Source organism: Mytilus galloprovincialis, chromosome 11, assembly GCF_965363235.1.
Source record: "Mytilus galloprovincialis chromosome 11, xbMytGall1.hap1.1, whole genome shotgun sequence".
Lineage (NCBI taxonomy): Eukaryota > Metazoa > Mollusca > Bivalvia > Mytilida > Mytilidae > Mytilus > Mytilus galloprovincialis.
The window spans coordinates 39,994,176-40,016,014 of NC_134848.1; the positions used below are offsets into that span (position 1 = coordinate 39,994,176).

The 21,839-nt window shown below is 32.5% G+C and overlaps 1 protein-coding gene across 3 annotated transcripts in view; it reads right to left on the bottom strand.

Annotated features, from left to right (window-relative positions):
- Window positions 1–2,964: 2,964 nt before the first annotated feature.
- LOC143052175 (calpain-5-like) overlaps window positions 2,965–21,839 on the bottom strand; it is a 151,596-nt gene continuing 132,721 nt past the window's right edge. For all 3 annotated transcript variants that reach the window (XM_076225133.1, XM_076225132.1, XM_076225131.1), the window contains exons 2-12: window positions 20,797–21,096; window positions 18,132–18,343; window positions 17,189–17,378; window positions 16,162–16,352; window positions 15,873–15,950; window positions 14,924–15,104; window positions 13,847–13,969; window positions 12,586–12,782; window positions 10,871–10,992; window positions 5,997–6,157; window positions 2,965–5,665 (exon numbers count right to left, since the gene is read on the bottom strand). In XM_076225133.1, coding sequence (XP_076081248.1) covers window positions 5,483–5,665; window positions 5,997–6,157; window positions 10,871–10,992; window positions 12,586–12,782; window positions 13,847–13,969; window positions 14,924–15,104; window positions 15,873–15,950; window positions 16,162–16,352; window positions 17,189–17,378; window positions 18,132–18,343; window positions 20,797–21,081 — 1,923 coding nt within the window. In that variant the 5' untranslated portion in view covers window positions 21,082–21,096 and the 3' untranslated portion in view covers window positions 2,965–5,482. The remainder of the gene's footprint in view (window positions 5,666–5,996; window positions 6,158–10,870; window positions 10,993–12,585; window positions 12,783–13,846; window positions 13,970–14,923; window positions 15,105–15,872; window positions 15,951–16,161; window positions 16,353–17,188; window positions 17,379–18,131; window positions 18,344–20,796; window positions 21,097–21,839) is intronic.

The following is a 21,839-nucleotide window of genomic DNA, read 5'->3' on the forward strand; positions in this document are numbered from 1 at the left end:
ACCCTTCGGCTACGCCTCAGGGTGTACTGGGGTACTTCAGGGTATTAAAATATCTATATCTACGGATATGAACGTAGATAACTTATAATAACACAGAATGTATTAGATTTCAAAACATTGAGTATATTGTCGGATATCAACATATATTTTTTTTGTATTGTTGAGAATGATTGAAGGGCGTTATTGATAGATGCATTACAAGTATATTTTTATATCTAATTATCAGCATGAATTTCTGTATACTTTCAATAACATTAGTTCTTATTTATTAAAAATGTATACATTATCGGTTTACCAGAGTACATTTTTTTAATTCTTTAAAAGACATTTATTTGAAATTCAAATAATGAAAACACAAATAATATTGTGTGGGATTTGTTTGATCTTCTTAAATGCAAGCATTAAAATAACTGTAACATGTGCATAGCATTATATCAAAAAATGCAATACTAGTCATTATTTTTCATATTAGTGATATTTGAATAATATACATGTTCAAAACATTTACCATTCGTTATAATGCAGATTTTACAAACAAGAAGACATCATTTCATAACCAGTACAATGCATTCAGATATAAAAGGAGCGAAGATAGTTGCTGTAAGGCCCTAGAACTTGAAACCAAATTCCAAAAGGAACTATTTAATTCAAAAATTAGCCATCTTGAGACTAAATTGGATCATTTGACAAAAAAACTGACTGCCCTCGATAACTAATATAACTCTATTGCCAACCACGATATTGCCTTTTCAGTACAAGTATCATCACTGATTCCAAACATACAGCCTGACGCGACAATTAAATTTGCAAGAGTACTATTAAACCAAAGCAATCCGTCAAATGGAATTTCAGTGTCATTACCGGGAACGTATGTGTTTTATTCATCGATATTGACCAAACACAAATCAGCATTGGAAATCGCGCTATATGTGAAAAAAAACCATGAAAATGATGATATATGCCGATGCTCGAAAAGCACTCCAATACAACAACGGTATGAATGCTGTTGTTTTACGGCTGAATAAAGGAGATCAGGTGAGAATGAAAAAGTGGAAGCATTTTGGTAAAATTCCTTTCTACATATTACATGATTCATGCAGTACCTTTTCTGGATTTCTGATCAGACGATAAAACCTTCTCCCTACCTGATATTGAAATATTTAGCATTGTGTGTCTTTTATTTTAAAATGAACGTTGTTTCAATTAGGTATTGATGTCACGGAAAACATTCACTATAGTAATTGCTATCTTGCTTGCGACAAAATCATTGTAGGGAGACTTATGCGCACTGTGCATGCTGTGTACATACTAGACGACAAAAACAATATGTTAAGAAAAGGAATGCTTTAAGTGGTCTGAAAAACACTTTTGGTGGATCAATGATATTTAGTATGCGGTTTCTTAGATGAAGTAACATATTCCTTTCAAGCAAGCTATACTTTGTCAGGTTTTGGCTGTTCTTTTTTATTTTTTTTGGTATGACCCGCTTTTGTCACAAATTCTGTTCATGCGATGATACTGCTCCAAATCAGTTAGACACGGTACATTATTTCTGATATGTTTGAATAGTTTATATGTCAATTTTCATTGTAACAAAAACAATGCGATTTGATTACAAATGTGGTAACTATTTACCTAATAACCAAACATTATTAACTTTTTTGAGTGTTTGTATAGATCGTTACCTGGATTATAACTTTTAACTGAATGTCTGTAGCTGCCACAAATCTACATTTCTCATATTATATTTATATTTCATCATACATTTCTACACTTCTGACAACATTTAGTAAAAAGTGTGTTCAATGATATAATAATGTTCAAAATCAAATTGTCAACAAAAACATACATAAGACAACCATTTGCAGGTTTCACGTCTCAAAGTATGCATATGTCTAGATGATTTTTTTTTTATCCTATTCATCTCACTGAAGCAACAATCAATCAATAATTCAATAACAATTAAACGTGCTATCTGTTGCTATAGATTTTGTCATATTTGAATGATTTGATTTTATCAGCTTTTCAATTTTTGAAAAAAAAAAGAAAAAAAGATTTTCAAATACTTTGGAATCGAGCATAACTAAAGAGACATTTCTTTCCAAAAATTGCATTTGTTGTATGTCTTTTCTTGTGACGGGTTGCGCCATTTACTCTGATACATGTATTCTCTGCGTTATGAATGTGTGTATCTGTGTTTTCCATGTTTAAGGGTTGTGTGTTGTTGTATCTCATATTGGTATTTCGTTTATAATTTTCACATATATGGTATTTTTTTCTCATTGTATGCGTCCTTACGGATGCTTATAATTGCTCGAATCAACTTCAGTTGAAATTCAGTTGGAAAGATGGTTCATTTACAATCATAACACGTCTGTCCAATTCAATTATTAGTCAGTATTGATAAATGTTCACTATTGTTTCAGATGAGGGAGACCGTTTTGTGCCATTAAAATTTTTAATCCCACTGCAATTGTGTGCTACTGTACTAAGTCACGAATCTGATGTTCGTTAGTTCTTGTTTAATTGTTTGTGGTTCATAAGTGTTTCTGGTTTCTCATACAGATTAGACCATTACTTGTCCCGTTTGATTGGTTTAACACTAGTAATTTGTTGGGGCCCTTTATAGCTTGTTGTTTGATGTGAGCAAAGGCTCCGTGTTGAAGACAGTACCTCAACCTATAATGATTTACTTTTATAAATTGTTACGTGGATGGAGAGTTGTCTTATTGCACTCACATCTTCCTATATCTATTTAGTAAAAAATACGAATTGAGACATTAACGAAAATTCGTTACTACGAAAATGAAAGATGAGAGTTGTCTCATTGGCACTTATACCACATATTCCTGTATCTACACACATGTCATTGTAAAGACAACTAACAAATCAACCCTGAGATTACTGTTTTTATCTGCAGGGATATTCAGTTCTGCCCTCTCTCGACATTGTAAAAAATCAGCCTTATGTAAGAAAGTTTTATTCAGAAAACAAAATAGAAATGTTCAAAGACACAATATAAAATATATAGTATTAAACACATAACAAAACACATTCATCATTGAAGATTTGCCTCAATCTTTTGACTGCAATACGGAAAATCTCAAAAAGTTAAATAAGTATAAGAGTATGGTGATTTATGGGTAATTTTGTTGTTTGCTTATCAAAATAAAGTAAACTCTTGCTATTGATCTATTATAAGTTAATTATGACGATGTTTTCATGTTCGCTTTTGAAAACAGAATTTATTAGATTTTGAAACAATGAAATGATTGTCGAAAAGCAATTGCAACTTTTGCTAAAAGTAAACAAAATTTACTATTTGTTTTTCTATTATTATCAACCAATGTAGTATAATAGTGATATAGACCCCAATATTAATTTAGTCAAATTCTATCATCAAAATCTGTGTTGATAATGGAAGCAGGGAGCCAAGTGTAGTACATGTTTTCGACAAAAAATCCCTTATCACGAATAGACTTACTTCTACTATTCAATTAAATATGTACAAATAACTATTCTTTTTCAAAGAATTAAAACAAAATAAATAAACTATATATATATTTCAACAAACAATTTTATATACAATAACATTTAAAAAAGATAAAAATCGAAATGGACGGATTTGGTTCACAGAGAAAACTAAGGCTTTCATTGCGGTAACCTCGCTCATGCCACAGGAAAAAGTTAAAGACAATATAAGTGTATTACCCGACAGTGCAAGGGCTGTATAGCCAGTCAAGGTCGTTAAAAACTTCCATTTGTTGTATTCCATAAGGAAATCTAGTTCTCCTTTCAATTGAGATAACGGTCCATGTATAAAAACAACAAGTTATGTAACGAAACGAAATGACATGAAATCCTTTACCCCATTTTGAATAATATGTGGCATTTTTGGTGGAAAATAGGTTTACTACAACATAAACATAAAGTAGTGTTTAGCCAGCTTAAATGCTAAAGTCGAAAACTATTCTCCTGAAAGGATTTCAGCAAGAGATAACACTTTCCTCTTACAGTATTATTGTTTATACAAAAAAAAATCTCTAAATAACTTGATAATAATTATAACTCTCATACAATCTCAAATTGTATCACAACGTTTTACAATGGTGCATATTGTTTCATAACAAGATCTATATAAAGGAATAAGCATGTAACTCCAATAATTTATAAATCATTCTTCTGTATGTTTTCGGTGTACAATTCATACTTAATCATATATACATGTATAAATCTTATTAATAATATCACAAAATCGTGATTGAAACTTAAAAATGAGAGATAGAATATGTATCACAGATCTGCTTTGTTCATTATATTTTAGGGTTTAGAAGAAAATGTGAAAATCCAGCAACAATATCTTCAAATAGTCTGACTCTGTCAATTGAGTAAAAGAATTTACCCCCCCCCCAAAAAAAAAAAACAAACTTATATATGAAAACTTGACCAATTATTTTGTCTTCTTTTTAGCGACAGTTTCTTTTATTGCAAATGACCGATTTAAAGCATCACTGTTAATAAGGATAGATTAACAAATATGAAAAAGCAAAATAACATACTTCATATACATTTATCACGTGATTAGAACAAAAAGATGAGACATATATAATAATTATCACAGATATGCTTTGTTAAAATAATCGAGCAGAAAGAAAAACATCAGAAATTGATACAAGGCTTTCTTAAAAGTGTCTATTATGTATGTGACATAATTATTTCTTTTGGGTTGACAAAACTTGTCAATACTTTAGTGATGAAGTGTCGAGTTTAAAGAACAATATATCCAAAATACTGTTGATATGCATGTTTTTAATGACAATACATGGATAAAACCAGAGGATTCCGAAAATCTGTCAAAAAATGAAGAAAAAAAAATGGAGGAGCAAACATCCTTAAGACTACTACCATCATCAAAAGAGCTATACAGTATGTTTATCATAACAAATTTTGATTCGAATGAAGGAGGTTCAAATCTTATTAACTTCGCAAAGATTGAAAGAAAAGGGAAACCATGTTCATTTAAAAACCTTGACTGAAAATCGTTCATGCGAATGGTACTACTCTATAACGTATGTGTATGTAGTTGTTATTAACATTGCATTTAAATATACCATTGAAATGGTATTTTCTTATTCAAAATCACATTCAGATTGTATTATACTTCGGGTTGTTAACCTCTTACCGCTTAAATGATACTGAATGCACAAAAAACCAATGACTTCTACAAAAATTACGGCTTAATATGAAAATAACCAATATATCATTTTTAAGCTAGCAACATGAAATATTAAGTATTTAATCTCTGTCTAGTAAAAATCAATACTAGTGGCGGAGAAGAAAAACTCACAGCTACATGCCTGGATATTTAAACAAACAATACACTTTCAATGATATTTTAAACGCAATATAAATTGTTAAAATGAAAATGCCTTCGAGGTAAGTACATTTTGATAATACTTGATGTGTAAAAGTAAGATAATGTTCACAGAAATTGAAGATCATGACTTGATTTTACAAAGACGTGCACAATTCCGGGTCTTTCCATATCTTTTTCTTTCCCTTTTCCATAAACTTGACATTTTACGTCTTTTCCGTCTTCGCCGCCATGTTCGGTAACTCGTGCTTCACTACAGAAATCATCTACGAAGCTGTTAGTATTAATTACCTGAAAAATGCGTATTTGTTATTTACACTAAATGTAAATATAGCATTGAAATATTAATAAAACAAGAGGAAAATAAAGAACACGATCTTTACCCCAATCTGTAATCCAGATATCGTGTGTCTTTCACTCACTGTCCAAAAAACTATTAAAACATGAATAAAATTCGTTGAGAAGTGTTTAAAAACATGAATATCCCCATAAAAAAAAAACACAATAAATTTAGAAAGTCGTGAAATAAATCACTGCTAAATTGATTTACAAGGGTAAACACACACCAAAAACTATCCGAAAGTGTTCTTTTTTCTCACTTTTTTTTTGTCATGCTACCTACCTCAATAGTGATCGGCTCATCAGGCTTTTTACGGTAAAATGTAACTTTAAAGTCGAACTCTGCGTCAGCTGTGTTAACACGTTTACCGCCTTGGTCTTCCTTTACCACTCTAGATACTACCTTCTCTCCTTCACAGCGCACAACTACTTTGGGATCAAAAGCTACAAATGAGTAAGCAAATCAATCAGTATCATAAGGGAGCATTTGTTTTTCTAAATTATATTATTTTGGTAAACGTTTAAATAAATATGTGTTTACAATTAATGTTTTACTTGTAAATTACGTAATTTAATATCATATACGAGGGTTTGTACCTAATTTCTATATTCTTTAATGTTTTTGCTATGTACAAATGTATCTATAATTCTTACATGTTTTTGATATTTATCTATAATTCTTAAATGATTTGCATATTACGAAATGAGTTAATATGATCAGTCGAGAGGACTTCCGGAAGTTGTTCTTGCCGTTGTTTATTTTTCGATAGACGACGAATTTCTTTTCGTAAACAATATAAACAAGATGGCGGCGATAATAAAACAATTTCGATTGACGTTATTTTCAATTCGCGTTAATCGTTGAATAAATTAATAAACATAAAAATTTTGTTTGAAGAATAAAACAGTGTTTGTAGTTTATATTTGATCAAAAATCACATTTCATGGAGTACATATTTGTGCGTTTAACAACAAATATATTCCTGCGCCAGGTCTATTCAATGAATGTAACATACAATTTTTGTGTGATAGATGTTACGAGATGGAAAGATAATTTCCTTATCTCCAATTTTAAAGAATTATCAGGTTTAATGTCCTTTTTGAAGGAATGTTTTGGTGTATAAACTGGACCAAGTCACCCATAAAACATGTCTGTAATTGACTTGGTCCAGTTTATATACACCATATGGCGTTTAATCCTATAATCACTGGGGTAAAGCTGATGACCGTAACTGCATTCACGGTCATCCCAAGATGTCGGATGAAAAATTAGGTCAGTTTCTGTATTGTCTGTTAAAGTGTTTCTATATCATTTTCTTTACAAATCATACATTGAAACGATGTAAATTTATAAAAGAATCACTCGAAAATCACTAATTACTTCCGAGAAATGTGCATGAAACGGGAAATTCGATTTGAAAAAATCGTTAAGATGACCGTAAATCATAATCAAAATATTTTCAAGATGACCGTAACATAAAACAAGGATGACCGTGATTTGTAAAGACTGACTGTAATTTATATAGGACGACCGTAACTTTTATAGGATGACCATCAATTCTAAGAAATATCCGTATTGTATTCAAAGCTTTTTTGTTGAGTTTGTCGATCTCAATAGGGGCTTTGTTAGCGGATAAAAATATGTTTCATAAATTTCTTTTTTTAAACTATAATATAATTGGCCATATTCAGGATTTATAACAATGATAGTAAATTGCATATTTCTCGTAAACCATGAAATATTTATTGATATCGACGTTAAAATTTTAACACAAATTGACAGCGATACGACGAAAATTTGAAGAAACATGAATGTGTCTCTAGTACACGGATGCCTCATCTACACTATCATTTTCTATGTTTAGTGGACTATGAAAATGGGATAAAACTGTAATTTGGCATTAGAATTAAAAAGATCATACCATAGGGAAAATGTGTACCAAGTTTCAATTTTATTTAACTTGAAGCTGGACAAACGGACAAACAAACAGACGAACGGACGAACGTACGCACAGACCAGAAAAACATAATGCCAATAAATGGAGCATTAAAAACATTAATAATACATACGAATATTTGGTAATCGAGCCCATGTGTATGGTTCCAGAGGAAGCAGATTAAAATCTTAATTTGTCTTGATATATGAAGGCGGAAACACTTTTGAAATAGAACAAAAGAATCGAAGCTCTGTGTTTATCGAGAAAGCGATAAATGTTAACTGTAATGTTTGATATAGTTTCAAAATTTTAAAAAGTTAATAGAAACAAATAAAACGACAATTTTCTTATTTTAAAAACACCATTTGCATAAGTTTTCAATGTATCTATTACATAGTAATGCAAAACAATAAGATATCAAGTCGACGACATGGTTCTTATCGGGGCCTTTTATAGCTGACTATGCGGTATGGGCTTTGCTCATTGTTGAAGGCCTTACGGTTACCTATAGTTGTAAATGTTTGTGTCATTTTGGTCTTTTCTGGATAGTTGTCTCATTGGCAATAATACCACATCTTCTTTTTTATATATAGTATCTATAAGTTGGATGTAGAAAATGCATAACCTCCGATTTTTTTTTTATCACGGACGGAGAACATATCAATTTTTTAGTTCAGAAATTTTCGTGTCTGCCATTCCATTATGTGAATCAAGAAAAAATTCCCCAAAACAGGTAACGATTGTATCGAAAAGAGAAAAATCGAGTGCACCTTTTTATGTTAGGGCATGTTTGGGGTGTATATTTTGTCTTTAAAACGTACAAAGCAAGAGTATTTTATATAGCATCTCTCTTAAGATTCTATCATTATTATATATCAAAGCTACAGGTTGACTTTATAACGTAAAAAAATGACAGTACGAAAAGATGAAATATATAGGTCAAGTGAGATACCTATCTAATGAATCACAAAAACAAAGTAGGTGTGTTCGATTAGCTATTTTTTTCTAAAAGTACTTGACGACAGTCTTTTAATTTGGATGATGAAAATGGATATCTTCGAAAAAATATGATTTTCTTGTGTGTTTTAACTAGGGTTTATAATCTTCAACCACTGAAAATGTTTAGTCTGCCCTTCCACGAAATATTTAATTAGAATTTTTTTAAATGCTTCAGAATTTTCAAAAATTCCATCTGACATCCGAACAGACAATATTTTTAAGTTGAATCAATGCAGACAAGATCATTAACTAATGCTCATTAGCTAGAAGATACATTTGTCTTTTAAAATATAACTGACATATAACGATCGATCGTAATGGTGCTATGTGAATAAATTTATCAGTTTTCAAGAGCAAAATTGGCAGAGCGTCATCCCTACAATGGCTTCCATTTCTACGATTGTGAGCATGAACTGGCGTAATGGGGAGATAATTTTGAAGAAGTAATATCCTGACTGTATGACTAACATTTCTGTATATATACAAATTGACAACGTTCCGCCTTGTGATCCGCTTTTCGTACAATACTATTTTAAGGATCTACTTTGCTGGAGCTCACCTTCACTAGTTTATTCGAATGATATTTTCAAAATATTTCTGTTATTTTATTTGCACGACAAAATGAAAGACGATATAATATCAATGGGTGTACATGCAATTTTTAAAAATGTGTATTTATTATATGTCATTAAAAGGAATCCCAGAAACAAACAAAAATCTTTTGTCGAGCAGTTGAAGGCTGTGCACCGCATTTTTTTCATTATGCTTGTAAGGTGTCATTTTATCGCGCTTTTGTAGCATGTTTTCCCTTCCTGTTCATTTGCATGTCTTTTGGCAAATACATTTTAAAAATTAAACCCTCTACTGTAAAAAAGATACATATGGTAATCTTTGCATTTGAAGCACGTCTTATTTTCTTCTACCTATAGGATAAAACTCTCATATTAATATGTGTATACCAACACGATTAATCATTTGATACAAAAAGATAGTTATATAAATACGGATATTTCTTAGAATTGAGGGTCATCCTTTAAAAGTTACGGTCATCATTTACAAATTACAGTCATCTTAAAAGCAGTTACGGTCACCCTTGTTATGAATCGCTGATTCTGTTACGGTCATCTCGATTGTGATTTACGGTCATCTTGGCGATTTTTTCAAATCGAATTTCCCGTTTCATGCACATTTCTCAGAAGTAATTAGTGATTTCCGAGTGATTCTTTTATAAAGTTACATCGTTTCAATGTATGATTTGTAAAGAAAATGATATAGAAACACTTTAACAGACAATACAGAAACTGACCTAATTTTTCATCCGACATCTTGGGATGACCGTAAATGCAGTTACGGTCATCAGCTTTACCCCAGTGATAATATCCTTTTATCTTTTTTCGCTATTATTGTCTATTATTTATATCTAACAACATCATTTTTATGATTATTCTCTATTCATTATTTTCTTTAACCTATTTTTCTCTATTCTGCACATTTTGCATACAAGTGAGAGGTTTAGCTAGCTATAAAACCAGGTTCAATCCACCATTTTCTAAATTTGAAAATGCCTGTACCAAGTCAGGAATATGACAGTTCTTGTCCATTCGTTTTTGATGCGTTTTGTTATTTGAATTTGCCATGTGATTATGGACTTTCCGAATTGATTTTCCTCTGAGTTCAGTATTTTTGTGATTTTACTTTTTGTTCTCTATCCAGACCATCATATACAGATATTTACTTTTCTACATTAGCTAGAGGTATAGGGGAGGGTTGAGATCTCACAAACATGTTTAAACCCGCCACAATTTTGCGCCTGTCCCAAATCAGGAGCTTCTTGCCTTTGTTAGTCTTGTATTATTTTTAAGTTTAGTTTCTTGTGTACAATTTGGAGTTTAGTATGGCGTTCATTATCACTGAACTAGTACATATTTGTTTAGGGGCCAGATGAAGGACGACTCCGGGTGCGGGAATTTCTCGCCTCATTGAAGATCTGTTGGTGACCTTCTGCTGTTGTCTGCTCTATGGTCGGGTTGTTGTCTCTCTGGCACATTCCCCATTTCCATTCTCAATTTTATTGGTAATCTAAACTTGTGGTCAGAAACTGAAATGCATTTTTTGTTTAATTCAGCCTTTAATCATGTTAATCATATATGTGTAGCATTGACAAAAAATGTATATATGATTCCTATCAAAATACTAACACATAAGTTTAAATATTACTTACTTTTGACCTTTGATCCTGCAGGTTTTGTGACTCCTTCCAATTTCTTGACCGTCAATGTTGTTACTATTAATGGGAGTTTTGAACAAGGGCATGTCTTCGTTGGTCCTTCCTTTGTTAATTCCCTAGACAAATGGTAATGAAATGTAAATTGAATTTTAAAAAAATATTTTATATTCAGATGATATATGGAAAACTTGATAAATTATCTGTACGAAGTATTTTTCAACACCAAGGGAGAAGAAAACACCAAAAGGGAAGAAAATGACCTAAATGAGTCTTGATACAAATTTTTATGGAAGACCTTAAAACAGTTTAACATTAAGTTCGTCCAAACCATCAGACCCCTTTTCAATTGTGCAGTAGAATATATGTGAATAATGACAAAGGAAGTCACATGTTAAAGCACATTTTATAATACATACGCATACCAACTTGCATCGTCTTATTCAACCTTGCTGTAATGAACATCTTTCGTGTTGCTTAGTCTTTATTTTTTTATGTTGTGTCTTTTGTACTATTGTCTGTTTGTCTTTTTTTTAACAATGGCGTTGTAGGTTTATTTTCTATCTGTGGTATCTTACGTCCCTCTTTGAACTGTGTTCGTTCAAATTAATTGGATGCTCCAGTATTTTGTTTAGAATAAAGAGTCATGCTTTTGAAGTCCCCACAGAGATTTAACGGAAACAATAGTGAAACATAGTCCCATGTCTAAAGGAGTTTCATTCTAATTTCGTGATGAGAGTACTGTAGATTCATTGTTATTCATTAGATACCAATTTTCATTCACCTAGTGTTAACAGAGGAATCCCGAATTCAAATAAAATCACTGCATTACAAATTAGCAATATTGAGCAAAACAACGAAATCAAATATCTACGAAAATGCAAGTTTTCCTCAATCCGTGAAAATTGGTAAAAACGATAATAAATGGATCCACAGTATGTCAAGATAGATAGACAATGACTATGAAATGTATTACTTACCATCCACTAGAAGCATTAAGTAAAATCAAATTATATATTAGAAAACAAAATATGATCTCATTTTATTACAAATTTAGGAGACAATTATATGGATAAAAATGCCTTGAAAAAGGCAGATGAAATAAGAAAAATAAATGCTTAGTTGAACGTTGTTTGCATTATGTCAAATGGAAAATGTTTCATTCACATTCAAGGACGAGAACATCTTTGAAGTAGGAAAATGAAGTTCGATATGTACACTATTCAAGTACTTGCCTTTTCTTAAAACCGGATTTCTTTAACCATACAATTTGGAAATTAGTATGCCGTTCATTATCACTGGACTAGTATATATTTGTTAAGGGGCCAGCTGAAGGACGCCTGCGGGTGCGGGAATTTCTCGCTTCATTGAAGACCTGTTGGTGACCCTCTGCTGTTGTTTTTTATTTGGTCAGGTTGTTGTCTCTTTGACACATTCCCCATTTCCATTCTCAATTTTATATTACACTATCTCTCGCGAGATAATTTCGTTAACAAAGTAACCCTTAAACAAATTGTAAGTAGTGCTTGATATATAACATGCGGATATATCACTCACCAGCAGTGTTAGATAACTGGTCATGCTTATATCAATAAACGGGAGTGCTCGATAACATAATACTGTCGATAACATCACTGGGCAGGTGTGCTCTATTACAAAATTATGATAATAACACTGGCCAATAAGTTTTCGAATAATTAAATGATAAGTACCTTCCACTAGCTTTACTACTTGTATATAATCTCAACATAAATGGTCCATGTTCTCCTGTCTTTTCCGTACATGGGACAATGACATATCTCCCTTTGAATAATTTGCTTGTACCAAATATACTCCTTCCTCTCACCATGTCAGATGATAGAATGTGTTCACCTGGAATGTGCATCCTGTATAGTCTGTTATCCTCAACCTGAAATTGAAAAGAGATATGATGACCAATGACCAAAGGTCATTACAAGTAACCGTGATATTTATTTAATCAAGAAAGGAGCTATTAGTTTTAAAATAACACAAACGGTACCATGGTTACTGTACCATATTTGTTATTCGATACATCATAATTATTTTTCTTCAGTGATGCTAGAGTACAAAAGATTTAAAAAGCTTGTAATTTTTAAAAGCAAAAAAAAAACAACTTTAAAAATGAAACAATCCAAATGTTATATACTGTATATCTATCTATTTTTTGACACAATTGTGAAGTTTAGATAGCTTTAAAATTAGTTCCAACCACACACTTTCCTTGGAAAATGCCTGTACCATGTAAGTGTTTATGAACTTTCCCCTTTATGAATTGCAGGGGCGGATCCAACCATTTAAAAAAAGGGGGGGTTCCTAACCCAGGACAAAAAGGGGGGGGGGGGTTCCTAACCCAGGACAAAAAGGGGGGGGGGGTTCCAATTACATGTCCCCATTCAAATGCATTGATCGTCCAAAAAAAAGGGGGGGTTCCAACCCCCGGAACCCCCCTCTGAATCCGCGCCTGCATTGACCGTTGAGTTCGGTATGTTTGTTGTACATTTTATGTAGGCAATTCGTCTATGAGACAGAAAACTAATTACCCTTACAACAAAATGACAGCAGACAGTTGTTAAAAATAAAACAGCAGTTTATTTAAAGTCCAATGAATGGGTATATAGAATAAAAGATGTTGTATGATTACAAAATGTACCAATGAAAAAACTCTTTACAAGAGACAAAATGACACTTAAATTAACAACTATAGGTCACCGAAAGGCCTTAAAAAATGAGCATGGCCCATGCGGTATAGACATTGTAGTCAGCTATTGAATGCTCCGAAATGAAAAATGTTTAACAGTTCAAACCAGAAAATTTATGTGTGATGTATAAATGAATGTGCAAAATAATGAACGAAAAACAAATGTGTTACACAGCAATAAACGACAACCCCTGAATTACAGGCTCCTGACTTGGTACTTGGGACAGGCACATACATTTACAGGAGCAGCTTACCTTCATTATTCTATATCCGATTGTGTTTAGAGTTCGTCCAAAATGTTGTCTTCCGGGTTGGATATCATGTTGTTCCAGGGAAACAAGTATTGTGTCTTCTTCTTGTATTATGTCGAATACGTACTGAAATACGAGATACGCATTTAAGGAGGTAGACCTTGGTTCAGGGAGATAACTCATAAAATCATCAGTATGTTTGTGTCAACCACTTTCATAAATATATTCTAAGCTTCTAGGTTACACAGATTATTTTCAATCTGTTTCAGGTAAATGCTTAAAATATGTTGATGAACTTGCCTGTTGCAAACGCATAACTGATGTAAAGAGTTATCTCCCTGAACCAAGGTCTACCTCCTTAAATAAATGGAATGTCCCATTTGTTCACAAAATGTACATTAACAGGTGCAAAGTTGGGAGATTTTTTTTTAAAGAAAATCTTACCAGAAAGGTATGCATGAGTGCGCTTACTATGCTATTTTGCATTTATAATTTATATATTTCCAACGGCCATTACTGCTGCGGAGTAGTGTTATGTCTTCGTACTACCAGATACAAAAATACTGTGAAAGTGCATACTCAAGTTATAACTTAATTATATTGAATAAAACTTTACTGAACCTTAGTTTTTGCCTCTTTACTTGTATAATGTACCCCTACTGATTAAATACTATACGCAAGGAAAATATCTGGCATCATATTGTAGGATCTTTCACGTTACAGTATTTCTGCTTCTATTTTCTTTCATTAATTAAAGTGTTGACATTTGCTGTTATAATATAAGGGTTCGGAGTTTCTAAATTTGTGTATTTGTAACTCTTATGCCGTTTTCTATCATGTCTACACCTTGGTAAATTTTCCACTAGGACAAAATTTTGGACGATAAAGCTCCCTCTGTAAAACGGATGTTTTCAAATATAACCTTTATTTGTCTCAAATTTCTTTGTCACTTTAAGATGAATATGTTTAGACAATCGTTTATAAAACAAACAAAAAATAATTACAAAAAACATTTAGTATCAAATGCGAAGACACATTTTTCTTATCATGTTTTTAATAGAGATAAAGAAAGTAACCTACCTGTGGATTGCTAAGGAATGTTGGTGAATCGTAAACACATCCACCATTACGTCCTTGCACCGACCATTCGGAATGCATAATACTCTCATTCCATGATTTCTTTAGACTTATAATTGCAGTGTTTACAAAATGGCATACATCAACGTTCGTTAAATAACTCACAAAATCGTCAAAGGCCATCCTGCAATTAAGGGAAATAATGTAAAGTCAATGTTGAATCATTTTCGTACAGGCATAATATACAACACTTGTAGTTATAAAAAAGATGTGGTATGATTGCCATTGTGGCAGATCTCCAGAAGAAAACGAATGACAAAGAAATTGACAACTAAAGGTCACCGTACGGCCTCCGACAATGAGCAAAGCCCATACCGCATAGTGAGCTATAAAAGGTCCCGAAAAGACAAATTTTAAACAATTCAAACGAGAAAACTAACGGCCTAATTTACATATAAGAACTGAACGAAAAACAAATATGTAACACACCAACAAAAAACAACCACTGAATAACAGGCTCCTGACTTGGGACAGAACATGTATACAGAATGTGGCGGGTTGAACATGTAAGTGGGATCCGAACCCTCTCCTTAACCTGGGACAGTGGTATAACAGTACAGCATACGAACGAACAATACAAATCAGTTGAAAAAGGCTTAACTCATCAGATGGATACAAATAGAAACACATCTAGCATAAAACAGTAGCAACTTCGATATTTGAGATTCTGATTTACATACATGAACATAAACCGTATAAATGCACCATAAAAAGTTAATTCGCGATTGTACGCTTTGTAACTAATTCTTATGGTGGTATTAAAGAAGTTTAATATCAGTAATATAAACCTTTCAAGTACAGTATATGTAAAAATTCATTAAACGATGGTACATGTTAGAGTAGGGAATAGAAATAATACACATTAGTTTGTATCACGGAACAACATTCTTACCAAAATTCTCCTTCCTGTTGAAATTTTAATCCAAGTTTTGTCCATTCTGTTTGTCCGATTTTGTTCCATTCAGCTGAACTAAAAACAATAAAAATTCATGATTAAATGACAACGGAGTTATAAAGACAACTGAAACATCAGATATACAATACTGAATACTGCTGCTTTGATTAAAAGTTTGTATCTTATGTGAAATAAAAAAGAAATAGTTTGAAATTTAAAATTAAGGCACCTTGGCATAATATGACGACTTAAAAAAGTGGATTACCCTTTTAAAAGATGAACTTACCCATCTGCCCATGGTCCATTCCATTCTTTGACACCCCATGGGTTAGCCATTCTGACCATGTGAAGTTTAGACGCGCCTATAGCGCCCTGGTATTTTTTGTCTACATTTATCTCTGCTACTTTTGTAATATTGTAGCCGTGACCTAATATCAAACCTTGTGGTAACTCCTTGCCAGTCTCCTCAGGTTTACACTGAAATGGTAAAACAATCAAACTGATAAACTGGTTTAATTATAAATGATAGATATAGGAAGATGTGGTATGAGTGCCAATGCGACAACTCTCCATCCAAGTAACAATTTATGAAAGTAAACCATTATAGGTCAAGGTACGGCCTTGAACCTTCATTTGTATTATATATTTGAACATGCAAATGGTATCTTTCTAATCACGAAATAAGATATGATGTTACAATTGACATGTTAATCTTCTCCATTATTTTGTTTTCTTGTAAAGCGATGACCAATCCTTGTCCTGAAATTAATTTCACACAAGGGCCATCGCAAGAAGCCCTCTGCTTTTTTCATTTAAATTTCAATAAACACGCTAAATGGAAACGCGCGAAGAGATGGACTGAACGAATCTGCCGTTTTCATGCATGGGTAGCTACCACTACAAGGCAGAAAGTAATTTTGTACTGCTAACAAAACATTGTGGGGTTGCATGCCCGCACACATTGTATTCTATGATTGTATCCTTAAATAACTACTGGTTCTAAACACGTTGACAAGTCTGTTGGTAAACAAAAAACACACTTATTATTAAAATTGCGTGCATGCTTATACATGTACATGTGAGACACATTCCCCATTTCCATTCTCAATTTTATGTGTGAGAGCACCATTGTATCATGTTTATGCAAATTATGCAGATATTTGAAAAAGATTTGATAGAACTAGATATGAATTAACCAAATTACAAATTAAATTTTCTTTCAAAATACATTACTATTGACAACCATTAAATTCAACCTCGTAGGTCATAGGAACGTCATTTAATTTAACAGTTGAAACATAAACGTTACATACCCTAATATTACAGTTTATAAGTGCCTGGTTCTCGCTAGCGTCTCGTAATTTTCTAAACAATGCCATTTTCATCTGATCATCCTGTAAATTTATATTCATCAGTACTAATTTCTCGGCTACGCCTCCAGTGAAATCTACTAGAGCATCAGCTGTGTCTCCTTCTATTAAGGATTCATAATCCCCATACAGTCTGAAAAATATTAAATAGATAGAAGAAGATGGGGTATGAGAGTCAATGAGACAACTATATATCCAAGTCAAAATTTATAAAAGTTAACCCTTTATAATACATCAAAGTACAATCTTCAACACGGAGCCTTGGCTCACACCGAAAAGGAAGCTATTAAGGGTCCTAACAATTACTAGTGTAAAACCATTCAAACGGGGAAACCCCTGGTTTTATCTATATCAAGGTACATTTATTAAATTAGGATTAAGTATGCTTAACAAGTATGTCATAAGAACACAACCTTTCATTTTATCCATACTAATGTTCGCACACGTAAGTTCGAATATAGTTTTGTAACATATGTTTGCAGTCTCGTCATGTAAAATGAAGTCTTGAACTAATTGCAAGTCTTTTTATGAACCATCAGGTTATTTCAATTAATAGAAAGCTAAACTAGAATGTGATGCTGCTTATAATATTGTTTGAACACTTCGATCTCATAGATGCATTTTTGAATGAGTATGCATAAATATAATACATAAAACCTATCTTTGTTTCCAACTTAAGTATTTGTTACCCCAACCATTCTGTTTAATGCAGACATCTATATTATTGCATTCATATGAACACAAAACAAGACTATTGCGCATGCATAAAAGGAATGCTCAGATATTTCAAACATGCATATTGCATGTGGAAACAAATATGAATAAACAATTTATAAAACAAACAACTACATCTAGATAATGTGTATATACAAAATGTACAACATACTTTGCATAAGCTTTTTCCAATAACGCACTCCAGAATTCATTCCGAGACTTTGAGTGACAGAACACTAATTTGCCATTCTTTGTGGGTAATCTGTCATCTACAACTATATCTATCCACTGTCCGAATCTCCAAAATGAAAAATGGAACACACCGGCATATTTAGGTTTTTCTGAGTACTCGTCCCATTCCTGTTCTTTGAGATTTGGCACAACCTAAAAAGGAAGATGAGTTGCATTGCGCTTAAAATAAACACATTTATTAGTTTCGTACTTTAGTACAGCTTAGCCCAATACCGATCACGTGTTATAATATTTCGAGCCAGATATTTTTATCCACAAATAACCGCTTCCAACCGGGGAATACATCATATTCATAATATTTAGTTTTTAATCAAAGGCAATTGGTTACCACTACATGCATTCATGCTTTGATGGTTCAACGATACGTTGAATAAAAATGACGCTTCCTAAAAATAGGGGCGAACGATACCAGAGGAACATTCAAACTCATAAATCAAAAATAAACTGACAACTCAACGGCTAAAAACGAAAAAGACAAACAATAGTACACAAGACACATTATAGAAAACTAAAGACTAAGCAACACGAACCCCAACAAAAACTGGGGGTGATATCAGGTGCTCCAGAATGGTAAGCAGATCCTGCTCCACATTTGGCACCCGTTGTGTTGATCATGTTATTACACACCCGGTAAATAGTCAAGTCCTTACGGACGAAGACTCTACTTGTATCCAGTTATTATGACGAATGCTTATTGTGCACTTTAGGGTATCGGGTATTTAGGAATGTAGGGTACATTGTATTAAAAAAGAGTGGAAAAGATATCAGAGGGTAATTAAAACTCATAGATCGAAAATAAACCTACGACACCATTGTACACAAAACATAATTACATAGCAAACTGAAGACTAAGCAAACAAGGTGAGATGTTATGTGCTCCGGGAGGGTAATTATTAGAATAAAACTTGTAGTTGGACTGCAGGTTTTATTTAGTGTTGTACTTGTACAAGATATTCAAAATCGACAACACTGTATGTATGCCTGTACTAAGTCAGTCTATCTAGACAATGCGTTAGTTTAAACATATTTATTTATAGTGGATTGGGAAACAAGTTTTGCAACTTATATTAATCCCTTTCCACTTTGCGGGTGCGAGTGCTGCCTTGTAGCGGCATTAGCCTACTCTTTTTCGAAATCTACAAGGGTGTCTTTAACGTGCAAGAGATATGGCTCTCTCTTAACACGGGTCAGCCATTTATCGTCCCCTTCCGACGGACTATCATCGACAATGCGTTGATGAAGGGCTTTGTTTTGTGGGTTTTTTTTTTGTCGTCGTGTGAATATGTACAATAGATTGTTTTTATGTCTCCTGTATAGTCCCTTTTTGTATTCTTTGTTATCCTTTCCATATCACGGTTAAACTTACAATACATTATATGTTTTTTAAGCATTTGTTAATTCTAGTCACACTTTGTTTTGCAAGTAGATGAATAATTGACAATCAATATTTCAGTTTCTAAACAAAATGCTTGCGTATTGATTCAAAAGTAAATATTTAACAATAAAGTATTCTAACCGATAATTGTTTACTTTGTGGTGCCGATATTACACGTAACATGTACTTTAAATGATTTTGGTTTAGATAGGTAGTTAAAATACAATGGAGGTAAAATTTCCTATTTTGCAAAGGCTTTTTTTTCATTCAATATTGATAATAATTGTACTTTGCGTTGTTCACCCTGAGCATGCATGAACTATTTGACACTGGACGTTGATCAACCAACAATCAATCAATACTTTGCGTTGTTATAATAAAGCATTTAATTTATCGGGTTACATATCATGTTCTTTTGTGTTTGAAAACTTTCAATCAACATTTAATTTTTTCGAGTTGTATGTGTTTTTTTCTCTCTTTTTAAATACTAGTATCAGCCTGGCTTATAATTAACCCGAATAATTCAGTCGTTAAATTCCACTGCTTTCAATAGCTACATTAACGTTGGAGAGTGGATCTTCTCATTGAGGTTCTGATTTATTCGGGTTATTATCACTGTATTCGTATTTATTGTCTATTAACTCGTTACTTGATAAATTGGCGAATCATTAATCTTTGTACATGTATGCATCTAAAACTTTATAATTAGAGCCCGAGGCTAGGCGAGGCGAAGAAAAACAATCTGCAAAAGCTACGTCTTTGCACGACGTCAAATATGAAACGCATTTGTGGTTAAAGAGAAAATTACTTTTTTGAGGCCTTGATGACCGATTGGTCTTAGTTGTTCATTTATAGTGATTCTGAGCAATAAGGATGTGAGTTTGAACCCTGTTCGTGGTAATTCAATGAGTATTTGGCTTCAATCTTAATTGTCTTAAATGTCAGTGTTTGTGGTGAAGATATGTGGTAATCTATATGGTTTCGTTGACTAAGGAAAACTGTCTGCCATGGCTTAGGCTTAAGTGTGCTGAAAATTGAGCAAAAATGAACGATTAATTTATAACTAAATCTAAAATTAATGTTTTGAAAAAAGGAAATTACTAATTTCCTGAATCTATTTTGCCTACCTAATGGTATTAGTTATTCTAATTTAACATATTGTGTGGGGTTTATTCAACCTCATGTTGCTTTAAGTGTTACATGTACACACCTTTTCAAACATTTTCTTCTGTAATACCAAACTTGCACATGCTGTCACAAACCACGTGTTTCCTAATTCTCCTTGAACTAAATCGTCACAACTAACTCCTTCTATCACAAGTTTCGGAACTTTACACAATTCACTCGGTCTTTTCCATTCAATTTCACTGTCTACCTTACTGTAGAATAATGATTTATTATTGGCGGGAAATTCTGGATCTTCCCATAATTCACCTTTCTTCAAGCACGCGCTTCTGATGGATCCAAATTTCTGGTTCTTGAACTTGTCTGACATTATGGAGCGGACAACCTAATGAAATTAATAAGAATAAAATTAGTTATGGAATTATAAACTTATTTTCAACTAAAAAACTAGAAAGCGCTCAACTACATTTTTGTACCTAAATTCTAAAGCAAGAATGTATGTTTTTGCAACATTTTTTTTTTTCACTGGCTATAATTTACCGTCAAATCCGACATGCTGTAAGTAAAGAGTTGGTCATTTTTATGGTATTTAATCCAAATTTGAAGCGTAAAATAAAGTAATAACATTCGGCTTGAGCATGTTCATTAAGTAGACGTCACGTTAAGCCATGATGTTAGGCTACAAAATCATTCATATAGTTTCGCGAAATGTTATCGTATTTCAAATTTATACATGTTTTTCCAGCTCCAACGTAAAATTTGATTTTGTAATTTGTTTAAATCGGAATAACAGTACAGTATAGTTGAATGATTTGAACTTGTTGGTCGCAAATATATAATTTACTGTATCCGTTATAGTGGGGTGCTCATTTTCGCCATAACTTTCAATGTTTTCTGCAGTTTATTTTCAGTTAGATTAAAGGCTGTTTGAAATTTTCTGATGTTTTGTCAAAGGGGGTTACATATTCGCCGTTTTGACACATCTACAAATGTATTTAAAACCAAATTACTGCAGCTTTTATAAGACAATATTTATCAAATCAATTTCATTATAGATGAATAACAGACATATCAAAGGTGCAGAGAACAGAAATAGGACAATCAGTCAAATAATTACTAAGAAAAACG